Genomic DNA, 16,132 nt, shown 5'->3' on the forward strand with positions numbered 1-16,132 from the left:
GGAGGGATACGTGACACGGTCAGTGGGAAGAATAGTTGTGTGTTGATTGCATGTCTATCCGCCAGGCAAATAGCGCCGTATAATTCACACAAAAAAGAGACACAACGAGATCACTGAAGAAAGGAAGCTTTTATACACAAACCCTCATTATGGGGGACAAAGGAAATGCATATGATGCTGCTTTTAGGTTAAAGGCGGTCAATTTGGCTCTTAACGTAGGAACTACAGCTGCTCAAGCATTGTAAAGGTTTCTAGGGGGCATTGTTGATGACATCTTGTTGCGTCACCCTTTTCTTTATTTATCTCCTGGTCACGTCTATTCTGGAGCTATACGTGTAGCTTGCTAGTTTAATGTAACTTAGCTCTTTGTCCATGAATAAAATGAGCATGAACAGACCCTCATCATGGAAAATGCTAGAAGAATTGCATAAAAGCGACAACGAAAGAGAGACTGAGAAAGTGTGTGGCAAATTATCAAGTATCCCAATCGGACACTAAGGAGGAAGACTTCGATGATTTCAGTGCACAGGAGGAAGATGAAGACTGCTGTCAGTGACTTTTACTGGTATTTTGTTAACCAGCCCTGTTAGCGCTGTGCTACTGTGTTGCTGCTTTGTTACCGCCGCGTCTCAGTGACTTTTACCGTTTTTTTTTTGTTTTCTTTTTAATCCAGCCCTATTAGTGCTGTTAGTTCCATGTTGCTGCGGTATTACTGCTCCATCACAGGCAGTGTTTGGAAAGAAATGTTAAAGTATGTTATTAAAACTAACTAACTAACTAACTAACTAACTAACTAACTAACTAACTAACTAACTAACTAACTAACTAACTAACTAACTAACTAACTAACTAACTAACTAACTAACTAACACTTTCTGTGTACCGTCTTTCTTTGTAAATAACTCACATGCACATGCGGCTTTTAGTACGGTGCGGCTTATTCATGAAAAAAAACAAAATTTTCCTAAAATTTTTGCTAGTGTGGCTTATAATCAGGTGCGGCTTATAGTCCAGAAATTACGGTAATATGAAGTTCATCAAACTGGGAAAAATCATTTCATGTGGAATTTGTTTGATAATACATGTATATATTTTTAAATGACTTTAGTAGAAGCTTTTTTTTATTTGTGTAAAAACTAAACTTACCTCTATCCTAAAGAACTATCACGTGTCTGCGTCACCTGCCACCCAGCCGGTAACATTCCATTGATGTCAGTTGTTCACAGCCACACCCACACAATCAAGTAATCACCCGCATCTGTCCTGGCTTGTTAGTAGACGCTACTTAAACCCAGCACTCCCAGCTGTTCATTGTAAGTCTGTCTGTGATGCCTGCGTTTCCCCCGTCTGACTCCTGTTGCCAATTCTGCCCATGTACTGACCCACCTAGCCCTGCGTGTCGCCTGCCCTGACCAGTCGCCCGTTTTTGACCACGCTCTGCCTGCCCTGACCTTATGTGTGCCCCAGATCATGATTATGCACTACTCCCTGCTGCGCTTTTCGCTCGCTCTGTTACTTTTCTCACCAGGTTGATTTCTTTCATCTGCCCGTCAGTCACTCGGTGGAAGTTGATCAGCAGGGGCGCCCGCCACCCTCACCCATCGACACACGAGCCAGCCAATCCACCACCCTAGTCAAGTTAGTGCTCCAGCTCTCCACTTTCCCATCCCTTAATTCAATAAAGTCTGTCTCATGTCACACTTGGCTATCCTGTCCGGTCTGTCACAGAACAGACTGACCACAACCATGCAGCCAGTGCACGAGCAGACGGTATTGTCCCAGCTGGAGCGAACCAAAGGCACCGTCAGCCGCCTTTCGGCCGATATCAGCTCTCTGGAATAAGCAGACCAACTCCAGCAGTAACAGCTCCAGCAGCAACAACAGCAGCAGCTCCAGCAACAGCAAGAGGAAATTGCCCAGAGCCTCCAAGCACTTACCGCTTCCAACAAGAGGTGGGTACACCGGAGATGCAGCGGAGTAAAAGGCAGCCTGCTAGCTGCAAGTGAGACCTTCAAATGCAAGCGGTGCAGGGGAGAAGTCGCCCAAGCAGACCCAGCTGAGCAAGAGGGGCTCATAGTAGATGGGGAGATGTACGAGGTGGTGGACAGCTTCTGCTACCTTGGAGACATGCTTAACGCTGATGGTGGGGTGGACCTAGCAGTGACTGCAAGGGTGAGAAGCGGGTGGAAGAAATTCAGGGAACTCATGCCCTTCTTAACATCTAAGGCCCCATCCCTGAAGATGAGAGGCCAAGTGTACTCCGCCTGCGTCAGAAGTAGTATGGCATACGGAAGTGAGGCATGGGCCCTGAAAACAGAACACGAAGAAAAACTAAACAGAGCAGAAATGAGGATGATCAGATGGATGTGTGGTGTGTCAATGAGGGAGAAAAAACCCAGTGCAGAGCTGAGAAAGAAGATGGGAGTGGAGGCCATAGTGGATGTGGTGAGGAGAGGCAGACTGCGATGGTACGGACATGTAGTGAGGAAGGACGAGAACGACTGGGTGAAGAAAGTTATGTCGTATAACGTAGAGGGAACAAGACCCAGTGGCCGATCTAAAAAGACCTGGCAGACGACCGTGTCAGCCGACATGAAGGCACTCGGCATCAACCACGAGATGGCCGTGGACCGTTCCCGGTGGAAGAAAGCCATATCAAGAACCCAGTCCAACCCAGCGGCGCCTGGAAAACGGACTTTAAACCGATGATGATGATGATGATGATGAACTGACCACACAGGGTGAGACACCTCCCGTGACGCTAGTCTCATCCTGTGGCGAACGTTCGTCGACCCGTGGACCTTCCCAAACCCAAGATCAGGAACCCAGAGCGTTTCGACAGAGACCCTAAAAATATCTGAGCCTTCCTCTCGAATTGCTGAATTTTGTTTGACCTGCAACTGCAGACTTTCAGAACTGAACAAGCCAAAGTAGCGTATGTACTCACACATATGACGGGCACAGCGTGCCTATGGGGCACCATTGAGAACGACAAGTGCTCTCCTGCCTGCGTGTGATTCGATGCTTTCGCTCACAAGCTCCTCCGCCTGTTCAACTTGGGCTCCATTTCAGAGGACACATCCCAGGAGGTGTTGGCACTCCGCCAAGGCAACAGGTCAGTGGCTGAATATGCTATCAAGTTTCAGACAGTGGCCGGTCGGAGCGAGTAGAATTCCGCCTCTTTGGTGGGCATGTTCCTCAATGGGTTGGCAGAGTACATCAAGGATGAGATGGTCCCCTACAATCACCCCCAGACTCTTGAGGACTCCCTCCATGGACCTGGCAGCCCGCGTGGACAGAAGAATTGCCAAAGCTTGCCAAGGTCCACCCCAGCGCAGTCAAACCAATGGACTTGGGTTTGGTCACCCTGTCCGCTAAGGAACGCCGACGCCAGCTGATCAATAGCCTCTGTCTGTACTGCAGAGGAAAGGGCCACTGAGTGGTGAGATGACCAGCTCTCCTGTGATGACGAGGGATCCGTGTGAGCTCAACCCATGTTGGTTCTTCCACCCTTAATGAAGCCCTGCTCCAAGCTTGGTTCCTCCTCCTGAGCGGAACCCGGAATGGGGCGGCCCTGGTAGATTCAGGCGCAGAAGCCAACATCGTGGACATTGGCTGCCCCTGGGGCATTGAACAACTTCCGTTGTCGCCACCCATTTCTTCGTTGGCAAGAAGGTCGGCTTGCTCCACCCCTGCATTGACTACCATGGCCTCAATAAGATCCCCGTCAAGAACTGCTACCCCCTGCACCTTGTCTTTTCAGCATTCGAGAGCCTTCAAGGGGCCACTGTCTTCACAAAGCCGGAGCTTCGAAAACATGCATCATCTGGTGCGCATCAGGGAGGGAGATGAGTGGAAGACAGCGTTTAACACCCCCAGTGGACATTATGAGTACATGGTGGTACCATTCGGCCTCATCAACGCTCCCGCCGTCTTCCAGGCGTTGGTGAATGATGTGCTTCGGGACATGTTGTGTTCGTGTACCTTGACGACATTCTGATATTCTCTCGTTTGCTCATGGACGATGCCACCCACGTCCGGGTAGTGCTGTGTATGTCAAGGTGGAGAAGGGAAAGTTTCATGCCTCGTCCATCAAGTTCCTGTGTAGCTAGCTAACTGCACCGCGCAATTGCACCACATAACGGCTGACATGGCAGGTGCTCAACTTTTTGTATAGTAGGGAGCAGTGACTTGTGCCAGACTGTGGAACCGTTGTTAAAAAGTCAGGAAAACTGAAATTGTGAAAAACAAAATGTAAAACACTGTACCTTCACATTTCAGCACCGCACAGTATGCGTGTTTTAAGCATTGGTCTCAATTAGATTTTGTTTACACTGAGCACAACAATCACTGTGAAAGAAGTTTAACCAATTGGAATGCAGTTTCGCAGTCAAGCAAGGTTTTAAGGTTGAGAGTTTATGTGATGATTAGATGCCGATAAGCCTCACTTATTGCTTCCTTTCTTTCATTCCCCCTGTAGGTGGACCAAATGGAGTGAGAAGGTGGGGCCGAGCGGGGACTATTAGAAGGAGCCCGGGTAACAAAATTGCTGAAAAGCGAGCTGTAAGTGAAGGCATGCGGGCAGCATGGAACGGGTGAGGGAGCAGCGGCCTTTCTGCTCGCTCTCCAAGAGCCAGCGAGAGCATCGCGAGCGAGGCGGAGAAATCGAACGCGAGTGCCGTTTCGCCTCGGAACGTGAGGACGCTGCCAGAGACGTCACTGCGACATCCTGCCGCGTACCTACCCAAAAGTCATACAGCTCCAGTGAGACGCTCCAGGCCTTTGAGCATGACCCGGCGCGCATGCTCTTCGGGGGCCGGGTCAAGGAGATGGCGCGACAGGAGAGCGCCGAGTACAGCAGGCCAGGTCAGAAACACACGGGCATCATGATCCTTGATTGTGCTTAAAACCCTAACTTCAAATCTTAACCTTGGCTTGGAAGACTACTTTGAAAGCCTCCAGCGGTCTTAAAACTCTGCTTTGAAACCAGAAGTCCAATTTAAAATGATACTTTATACTTTATTGATGGGATTGTCAGATTTTGTTTTCATGCAAAAACAGCATGAAACATCAGTTGTAATGTCACAATTTACCAACTGATCAATAACGCCATTGATTGAATCTGCAAAATAAGACATTAAAGCAAACTCAATCTCGTTCATTCCAGGGGTGTCTTTAATAATATAAGGTTTCTCAGCATATGCAGTCATTTCTTTTCAATTTGTTTTCCAATATTTTGAAATAATCATGTTTGTTTCTGGGCTGTGCCCCATAACTCCAACCCCCACGCATGCATGCACACGTCTTTCATGCATTGAATGTTTATCAGCGCTTTTGATACGATGACTTCAAACCTATATCCTGCCTTGCAAGCATCCTTACCCTAACCCTAACTTCAAACATTAACTTGCTAGACTACTTTGAAAGCCTTTACTTTATTAGCCTTTATAAAAACTAAAACCCTAACCCAGGCTTAAAACTGTAACCCTGTCTTGGAACCGTAACTTAAAGCTGTCATGCCCGTGCCAGAGCCCGCTCGGCCGGCAACTTCCCTCAGCCACACCCCTTCATCACCGTAATGTCTGTCACCTGCTCCCTCTCGTTGTCTCATGTATTTAAACCCTGCCCGGGTGTTCCTCCTTGTCGGTGTCTACTGTTGTGTTCCGTCCCTGTCCGCGACCAGTGTTCCTGTCACTGTCATCTGGTTTTCCCCCGGTCTGTCTGGAGGCTCACGGTCAGAATTTTATCTTTGTCCAAGTGGACTTCTGTCGGTCGGTCGGTCTGTCTGTTTGCTGGCCGTGAGTCTCTATCCCGTCTGTGTCTTTGATTCCCCACCTCCCTTCCTTCCAACTCCCTTTTCCTTCAATAAATCTTGGTTCAAGCTGCATTTGGTCGCCCTGGCTCAAATCATTCCTGACAAAAGCCCTATCCTTCCTTGAAACCTACCCTTGAAATTATGACTTAAAACCCCACCTTAAAACCATAAACCTGACTGTGACCACCAACCCTATCTTGAAATCTTCACTACTTAAAAACCTTACTTTGTCTTCGAAACCCTACTTTCAAATAGTAATTCTGACTTATTGACATATCTCTGTCACGGAATCCTCACACCGTCTCAAAACCCTATCTTGAAAGCTTAACCCTGCAGGCATGAAACGCTGACTTGTATCTTTCATTGAAAAATTACTTTAAAGCCTTAAGATTTGTTTAAATCCCCAACCTTAACTTGAAACCCTAATTTATGACCCTTACCTTGCCGCTAACCCTTTTAAAAACTCACTGAAATTAAAGGATAAATAACAAAAATAAGAAGTCATCCACTGTCCACCATGAGGGGTTCCCTCAGAACAGTGTCAAGACGCCATGCCAGAAAATTGTAAGGAGTCTGCCATTTTAGCTCAAAGCAGCCATTTTAGGGTCCTTTGAACCATTTTCAGTTCTTCAAAACAACCTCTTCCTGGAGATTGTGTGCTAGCCACTAAATTGGAATCCAATAAAAAATAGGCAACATTAAATTAGCTAATTTTTTACCCCCAGTCATTGCGTGTGGAAAAAACTGAGGAAAAATGTGTTTCCATTGTCTTTATTTATTTATTTTTTTACTTTCAGGCTGCCGGCCTAATTTCTGTAATTAAACAAGGTTCAGACCGTTCATTTTATTGTGTGGCTGTCCTCCCGCTCACAAGCTTGCAATTAGAAAGAAAATAATGCAATACATTATACATAATATCCCACTGGTAAATAACCGTTTTAGAATGTGAAGTGGTCAAGTTATTTTTCTTAATTTTGTTCAATATGTCCAGCTTCCTTCATCTCATATCAAATGCCAGATTTCATGTATTTTCAAATTTTGCTCAGCACACATGATCTCGTTTCACAAATGTACATGTTGACATTTAAATACAGTACACTTGGACTGATCTCATACGCTTTCAAGTTCACAAGGCTGACCATGAAAGAGCCTTCATCAATCACACAGAAAACGCTCTAAGAAGTATTGGTATATGTTAAATTATAGTAACATAGAAATGAGCATTACTGGAAACATGTTTTTTGGTGTTACTTTTACATCACATTTTGGATTCATGAAAAATAAAAACACAATCAAGCAATACAATGATAATGGAAATAAATGGATATATATCTTTGTGTTTTGACTTAAGTAAAGCAGCATGTGCCTCATTGTATCGTATGCATTGTTTGTTTGTCATTAACATTGACAACAGCTGTCATGCTTGGTGGTAGAAAGCTATGAAGACAATAATAAACTCATTCCCAAAAGTGAATGAAATCAAATAGTACAAATAAATGCAACAAAAAATGAGTATTTTGGGGCATTGCAGTTACATAAAATAACAAAGTAAAAACAACAACTATATTTAAATGGACATTTTGGAAATTGTATCATTAAATAAAATGATAGATATTGTAATATTAAATTAAAATAACACAAAAAATAAATACGTATAGTAAATACATTTAACTATACATGAGTCGTCACCTTACCGTGGTGGAGAGGTTTGCGTGTCCCAATGAACCTAGGAGTCATGTTGTCTGGGGCTTTATGCCCCTGGTAGGGTCACCCATGGCAAAAGGGTACTAGGTGAGGGGCCAGACAAAGCACGGCTCAAAAAGCCCCTTATGAAGAAAAACATATATGGACTTAGATTTCCCTCGCCCGGACGCGGGTCACCGGGGACCCCTCTGGAGCCAGGCCTGGAGGTGGGGCTCGAAGGCGAGCGTCTGGTGGCCAGGCCTTTCCCCATGGGGCCCGGCCGGGCACAGCCCGAAAAGGAAACGTGGGTCCCCCTTTCCATGGGCTCACCACCTGTGGGAGGGGCCAAAGGGGTCAGGTGCATTGTGAGCTGGGCGGCGGCCAAAGGCAGGGACCTTGGCGGTCCGATCCCCGGCTGCAGAAGCTGGCTCTTGTGATATGGAATGTCACCTCTCTGGCTGGAAAGGAGCCCGAACTGGTGTGTGAGGCAGAAAAGGTCCGACTAGATAGTCGGACTTGCCTCCACACACAGTTTGGGTTCCGGTACTAGCCCTCTTGAGAGGGGCTGGACTCTCTTCCACTCTGGAGTTGCCCACGGTGAGAGGCGTCGAGCAGGTGTGGGTATACTTATTGCCCCCCAGCTGAGCGCCTGTACATTGGGGTTCACCCTGGTGAACGAGAGGGTAGCCTCCCTCCGCCTTTGGGTGGGGGGACGGGTCCTGACTATTGTTTGTGTCTATGCACCAAACAGCAGCTCAGAGTACGCACCCTTCTTGGGGTCCCTGGAGGAAGTGCTGGAGAGTGCTCCTTCTGGGGACTCCATTGTTCTACTGGGTGACTTCAATGCTCACGTGGGCAATGACAGTAAGACCTGGAAGGGCGTGATTGGGAGGAACAGCCCCCCCGATCTGAACCCGAGCGGTGTTCTATTATTGGACTTCTGTGCTTGACACGGATTTTCTATAATGAACACCATGTTCAAACATAAGGGTGTCCATGTGTGCACTTGGCACCAGGACACCCTAGGCCGCAGTTCGATGATCGACTTTATAGTCGTCTCATCGGATTTGCGGCCGCATGTTTTGGACACTCAGGCGAAGAGAGGGGCGGAGCTGTCAACTGATCACCACCTGGTGGTGGGTTGGCTCCGATGGTGGGGGAAGATGCTGGTCCGACCTGGCAGACCCAAACGCTCTGTGAGGGTCTGCTGGGAACGTCTGGCAGAATTCCCTGTCAGGAAGAGCTTCAACTCCCACCTCCGGCAGAGCTTTTCCCACGTCCAGGGGAAGGCGGGGGGCATTGAGTCTGAGTGGACCATGTTCCGCGCCTCCGCCGACCGGAGCTGTGGCCGTAAGGTCGTTGGTGCCTGTCGTGGCGGCAATCCCCGAACCCGCTGGTAGACACCGGCGGTAAGGGATGCCGTCAAGCTGAAGGAGTCCTCTCGGGCCGTTTTGGCCTGCGGGACTCCGGAGGCAGCTGACAGGTATCGGATGGCCAAGCGGAACGCGGCTTCGGCGGTTGCTGAGGCAAAAACCGTGGGAGGAGTTTGGTGAGGCCATGGAGAATGACTTCTGGATGGCTTCGAGGAAATTCTGGTCCTCATCCGGCGTCTCAGGAGGGGGAAGCAGTGCAACGTCAACACTGTTTACAGTGGGGATGGCGTGCTGCTGACCTCAACTCGAGACGTCGTGAGTCGGTGGGGAGAATACTTCGAAGACCTCCTCAATTCCACCTACACGCCTTCCATTGAGGAAGCAGGGCCTGGAGACTCTGAGGCGGATTCTCCAATCTCTGGGGTCGAAGTCACTGAGGTAGTTAAAAAACTCCTCTGTGGCAAGGCCCCGGGGGTGGATGAGATCCGCCCGGAGTTCTTAAAGGCTCTGGATGTTGTGGGGCTGTCATGGCTGACATGCCTCTACAACATTGCGTGGATATCGGGGACAGTGCCTTGGCAAACTGGGGTGGTGGTTCCTCTCTTTAAGAAGGGGACCGGAGGGTGTGTTCGAATTACAGGGGAATCACACTCCTCAGCCTTCCTGGTAAGGTCTATTCAGGGGTGCTGGAGAGTAAGGTCCATCGGGAGGTCGAACCTCGGATTCAGGAGGAGCAGTGTGGCTTTCGTCCTGGTCGTGGAACAGTGGACCAGCTCTACACTCTCGGCAGGATCCTCGAGGGTGCATGGGAGTTCGCCCAACCAGTCCACATATGTTTTGTGGACTTGGAGAAGGCGTTCGACCGTGTCCCTCGGGAGGTTCTGTGGAGGGTGCTTCGGGAGTACGGGGTGCCGAGCCAACTGATAAGGGCGGTTCGGTCCCTGTATCACTGATGCCAGAGTCTGGTCCCCATTTCCGGCAGTAAGTCGGATTTGTTCCCAGTGAGGGTTGGACTCTGCCAAGGCTGCCCTTTGTCACCGATTCTGTTCCTACTTTTTATGCACAGAATTTCTAGGTGCAGCCGAGGCGTTGAGGGGGTCCGGTTCGAGGACCTCAGTATCGCGTCTCTGCTTTTTGCAGATGACGTGGTGCTGTTGGCTTCTTCAGGCAGTGATCTCCAGCTCTCACTGGAACGGTTTGCAGCCGAGTGTGAAGCGGTCGGGATGAGGGTCAGCACCTCCAAATCCGAGTCCATGGTCCTCGGTCGGAAAAGGGTGGAATGCCCTCTCCGGATCGGGGATGAGATCCTGCCCCAAGTGGAGGAGTTCAAGTATCTTGGAGTCTTGTTCACGAGTGAGGGGAGGATGGAGCGCGAGATCGACAGGCGGATCGGTGCAGCGTCGGCAGTAATGCGGACCCTGTACCGGTCCGTCGTGGTGAAGAGAGAGCTGAGCCAAAAAGCGAAGCTCTCAATTTACCGGTCGATTTACACTCCTACCCGCACCTATGTTCACGAGCTATATCCCGAAAGAACGAGATCCCGAATACAAGCGGCCGAAATGAGTTTTCTCCGCAGGATGTCCGGGCTCTCCCTTAGACATAGGGTGAGAAGCTCGGTCATCCGGGAGTAACTCGGAGTAGAGTCGCTACTCCTCCACGTTGAGAGGAGCCAGATGAGGTGGCTCGGGAATCTTATCAGGATGCCTCCTGGACGCTTCCCTGGGGAGGTGTTCCGGGCATGTCCCACCGGTAGGAGACCCCGGGGACGACCCAGGACGCGCTGGAGAGACTATGTCTCTCAGCCGGCCTGGGAACGCCTTGGGATCCCCCCGGGATGAGCTGGATGAAGTGGCTGGGGAGAGGGAAGTCTGGGAGTCCCTCCTAAAGCTGCTGCCCCCGCGACCTGACCCCGGATAAGCGGAAGAAGATGGATGGATGGATGGATGGATGAATACATTTAACTTTACTAAGAAACACAATAAAGGTACACAGATAAATTCAATACGTTTTGGGGCATTACTTATTCAAGACAAGAATTAAAATGAAGTGATCAGGATAAATAATCAAATTAAATGATACATATAATTAAACACAAAAATAGAAATAGTAACATTGAAGTAATTAAAATTAATTAATAGATCAGTTCTGGGGCTTTGTACTGCTCAATACATCACAAATAAAACTCCAGAGAATGGTAAAAATTAATACGTTGAATATATTTTCAAAAACACAAAATAAGAGAATAAACAAATCTAGCCGTGACTCAAAACAACAAGAAAAAAAATGCTTATTTACGGGACTCTAACTATTTTGGTATTTGATCTTCTGATATTAAAATTTGTGATTTGAGGGGCTTTTAGTTCCAGTATGTTTTAAGCTCTACGTAGTGCATAAAAACAAGCGCTTTCATCGTGTTGTCAATGGAAATCCCCCCCACCCCTTTCTATGATTAACCTTGATTTTCCATGAAGTTTAAATATAAAACTGCGGCTTGAACATTTTGAAAAAGGCACTCAAGTTGGAGATGCTTTGAGAGTCGGTTGACTCGTTCTTCCTCTGGTATTTTAACACCCCCCCGTCCCCCTATCTCGACATCCGCCATTTTCCCCCTCACCTTCCACCACATTAGTGTGCCCATCTCTCGGTCGTTAGGCTTGTTTTTTGCTCGCTTTGTTAACTTTTATCGTTTCCCTTCCGCAGGGCAGACGTTCTCTCTGAGGCAGCTTGGCATTTGCGAGCCTCGCCGAGGCATGGCGCTGTGCCCTAAGCCGGGCCTGTCGCACCCCCTCGGGACCTACGCCCGGAGGCCCGCCGTCACCTCGGAGCTACGTGAACCCCAGTCCCCGGAACGCACCATTGCCCTTTGGGGCAAGGTGGGCCCCAACTCCTGCCTCTCCAGTCGTTCCAACTCTGCTCTCACACTGACCGACACAGAAATGGACAACAAGTCTGACATCGAGATGGGTGAGTTGGAAATTTGATGATTATTGGCGGGTGGCTGAAGTTGCAATTGGCGGGGCTTCACGGCTGATTTGCAACTGGTTGGTGGGAGAAACAAATGAGGATGTCCTTCTGATGGCATCACCTGGTTGTTTTCGCCGCATTAAGGAGAGAAGTTGGATAAAGTTCACCCCACGGTGAGCGTGTAATCAAAGATGGCTTTGAGTTGGGGGAGTTTGGGGAGTAAGGGGGGGTGCAAATTCTTGCAAGATTGAGGAGGCGCGCACAAGGCAACCGCGCTTGATGAGATGGTTTGAAGTGCAAATGCGATCACGGTGGAAACCCGAGACACTGCATTTGGGCAAATTGTGAGTGATGCTAATTTTTTTTTAATTTTTATTAATTTTAACATATTTACTCTTTGTCTTCCGGCTGACTCCCACATTGCTAAAAAGAAAAAAATGCATGTCAGCTAAATTGAATTCTCAAAGTTGTCTATGGCAGGGGTGTCCAAACTACGACCCGCTGACAAATTGCGGCCCGTTGTCCATTTTTAATTGGCTGCAAGACATTTTATAAATAGAATAGAATATGGCCTGCACTTCAACTCTTGCCTGAGTGTATTGCACTTTTTAATTTTCACACCACAGGGAGCACTGTTCTACTACGACTGTTAATCAAGGCAGTTGCACCACCAAAAAGGAAGTGTACCCCAAGATACGAAACATGAAGTTAGAAAGTGAGCTTCACTGTTCCCACTGAGTGCATTGTTAATGTTGATGACCGTTTCAAATGAATGTGCATAGGTGTGACGCTAAGCCGAATAATTTCAATAACAAGCTTGAAATGTACCTGTCCCATTTTCCCCTTAATTGTTTTTTCTCTACAGTGATCCCTCGTTTATTGTGGGGAATGCATTTCAGAACCACCCGCGATAAACGCTAAGTAGAAACGGTATAGGCATTATTTATCAATTTGAATACCATTGTATTGAAATTTCCAATACGTAGTGTTTCTTGTTGCCCGCTAGAGAGCATGGATGTATTGCAAGTTAATTTGAAGTGTGGTTTACCTTATCAAGCAATGCAAAGTGTTCACCTTCAGGATTTACACACAACATTAACCCGGGGGACATCATGCATAGCAAAACCAAAGTGAGTCACGGTTGCGCCTGAATCTTCCATGGCATTGTGGTCCAGTACACAATCTTAAGGCTTTGTAAACCCTCCCCAATACTTTTGCACTACATAAACCTTTCCCATTCCCTTTACAACCGTTCCCACATTGTTCTGTGCATGTATTTTAGCTTTACAGTAAATAAAATAACAAACACACAATACGCTGTCACGTCTTCTGACACCTCCTCCTCCTTGCGGTTCCCTTGCGCACGGCTGCCATACCTTCCGCGCCTCCTGCACTTGTCCTCAGTCAGGTGACGGTGATCAATGCTGAATAGCACGCGCAGTTCCGCATTGGCAACCCGCACCGCCGAGGACTAGCCGGCCAGCAGGGCGAGAGTGGAGAGGTAGCATGAGCAATCAGCGTGTATTTAAACGTCGTTCTCCCGTCATTTAAAAACCGTGAAATAGCGAATCCGCAATAGATGAAGTGGCGAGGGATCACTGTACTGTAAATCTTATGTCTAAGAAGAAATCTAAGGATGCTGTTCTGAGAATGAGCTACCAAAGTTTTTTTTTTAATAAATACATAAAGATCCATTTATGGAGAGCTGTGATGAATGCAGTGTTGAATTATATTCAACACTATCACATTTGACCACTTTTAATAGATTTTTCTAACTTTAATACACTAAAGTTAAGGCTACATACCTAATTTCTAGTAAGTGGCCCACCCCCTCCTACATGTTTATGCATGTGGCCCTCATTGAAATAAGTTTGGACACCCCTGTTCTAGAGAATAGAATAGGTATGGTTGTATTTCTCTACTAAACAGGATCTGTAATCCATGCTACCATTGGGCAGACATTGGCATACCCTCAAGCTCCCAGGCCTCTGTTGTGGTCACTGAACTTTATCCAGCTTCCAAAACTGGACAGTGTCAAAATGTGAGCAACTACACCAGTACAAAAACTGTTTCCTACTACTGGTCGGAACACGCGCCAAGTCAAAAGAAATTTCCTACTTAAATATACTTAACCCCTAATTTATCAACAGCAAACTGTTGAAACTCAATACATACATACATAGTGAGCTCCTTCATTTTAGTTAACTTTTTTAATTTCTTTTATACATGGCCCGGTGTAGTTCACCCTCTTGAATTTTGTTGTTTTCCTTATCGTTCAGCCGTCTGCTCTCTTATTTATTTGTTAGTTTAGGTGTTTATTAGTAGATTTATTTGCTCGTTCATTCAACATATCCTTCTTGCCCTCTTCGTTGTTTTTGCAGTGTAGCACAGCCAAGTGTTTAAAATATGTACTTTTATTAATGGCATTATGAGCTATGTTGTTTCAGGATCGTTTTCCTTGATTTCATAAAAGGATGACACAAAAACCCTCTTAATGATGAGAAATGTCAGACTTAAACAGATGTACAGTTGATGAGACCTAACCGGAGATTGCCATCTGGGAGTGTCAGCCTGGTTAATGTCATTTCTCCAGCTGAGAAACTTCTCCCAACTTTGCATATGCAGAGTCAAATCTGAACAATGTTGTCAATATGCTCCATGCTCCACAAAAAATAGCTTGGTGTTTGTTCTTGCAGCTGCAGTACATGATGATTCATGATTCTGCAGAGACAGTTTTCACCTTAACAATCATTTGAACCCTCTTGTCTAGACTTTAAACGTTGGACAAAATGTGATTAAAAAAAAAAAAAAATATATATATATATAATAATCAAACCTCTATTGTGCTGGGCATCACTTGTCTTTCGACTTTGACTATTTAATGAAGCAGCCCAGAGAAATGAGCCATTCAAAAAAGGTTTCCATTAACCCAATCTGCATGCGGCAGTTTGCGCAAGTGGCCGTTCAGGCCCGTTTATTCAGAAATGCAGTCCATATTTCAGTCGCAATCATGCTCATCTCTTGACAACACCGATACTCCTTTAAAAACTACGTGCAATAACTATTTATTATCTACTTCCTGTACAAACCTCATTCATGTTAATACATATACACACATTGAACATACTGTAAATAAGATTTTTTTTAACCTTCACTCTTAGACTAATAGCTATACTGTAAATAAGATCTTTCACTTTTATTCTCAGATTTTCTTTTATACTTTTTTAAATTTTGTAATGTTTGCACTAGGAAGGGAGCAGCTATCCGAATTTCGTTGTACAACTAAGTTGTAAAATGACAATAAAGGGCATTCTATTCTATTCTTCTATTCAGCATGGTACGGTTGCACACCCCGTCTCCTCTCCCCAAAAGTCACCTAATACATCCATCCATCCATCCATTTTCTGAACCGCTTAGTCCCCACAGGGGGACACTGGAGCCTATCCCAGCCGTCATCGGGCAGTAGGCGGGGGACACCCTGAACTGGTTGCCAGCCAATCGCAGGGCACACAGAGACAGACAACCAATCTCACTCACACTCACACCTAGGGACAATTTGGAGTCTTCAATCAGCCTACCAAGCATGTTTTTGGAATGTGGGAGGAAACCGGAGTGCCCGGAGAAAACCCACGCGGGCCCGGGGAGAACATGCAAACTCCACACAGGGAGGGCCGGAGGTGGAATCGAACCCGCACCCTCCTAACTGTGAGGCGGACGTGCTACCCAGTGCGCCACCGAGCCGCCTCACCTAATACATTTTTTATTAAATTTTACCTGTAATAATGATAGCAAATATTCACCCGTTAATTGGAGAAATAAATCTATAATTATAATTTGGGACCAATTAAAATATAATAATATGCAGCACAATCATTTATTTGAGGGAATCCCCTAGCAAATTATTCCGAGAACTAAACCAGAGCATGAAAGTGACTGTGGAAAAATGTTATTGTTTAAAAAAAACGCATGAGTCTAATCATAAAAATGAATGATTTATAGTAAAAACAATGAATCATTAAATTTGACTATATCAACTTCTTTAACAAATTCCCCCATATATTATTGTTTAGGTTTCTACAGCTTGGTCTCTTGTGTCAAACATTTGATCCCTCAGTTCATGTCCCGTGTTCAGCTGTGTTAAATTTGTTCAAAGCTGTTTCCTTGAAGTTTTTAGAGAATCTAGTTTGCCAGACAAAGCCATCTGGCTCCCCTCATGTCCCTATTCCCCCACATTTCTCGCAGAAGACTCTCCCAAGTAATGGTAAATCTGTCTTGGCCATTATCAACAGAAGTCTGT

At 46.5% G+C, this 16,132-nt stretch overlaps 1 protein-coding gene across 6 annotated transcripts in view; it reads left to right on the plus strand.

Moving 5' to 3' along the window:
- Positions 1-16,132, plus strand: part of si:dkey-237h12.3 (teneurin-3) — a 196,394-nt gene that overhangs the window by 19,042 nt on the left and 161,220 nt on the right. For all 6 annotated transcript variants that reach the window (XM_049750883.2, XM_068652589.1, XM_068652591.1 and 3 more), the window contains 2 exons: positions 4,481-4,866; positions 11,572-11,835. In XM_049750883.2, the coding sequence (XP_049606840.1) occupies positions 4,587-4,866; positions 11,572-11,835 (544 nt within the window). In that variant the 5' untranslated portion in view covers positions 4,481-4,586. The remainder of the gene's footprint in view (positions 1-4,480; positions 4,867-11,571; positions 11,836-16,132) is intronic.

This window comes from Syngnathus scovelli, chromosome 1 (assembly GCF_024217435.2).
Source record: "Syngnathus scovelli strain Florida chromosome 1, RoL_Ssco_1.2, whole genome shotgun sequence".
NCBI lineage: Eukaryota > Metazoa > Chordata > Actinopteri > Syngnathiformes > Syngnathidae > Syngnathus > Syngnathus scovelli.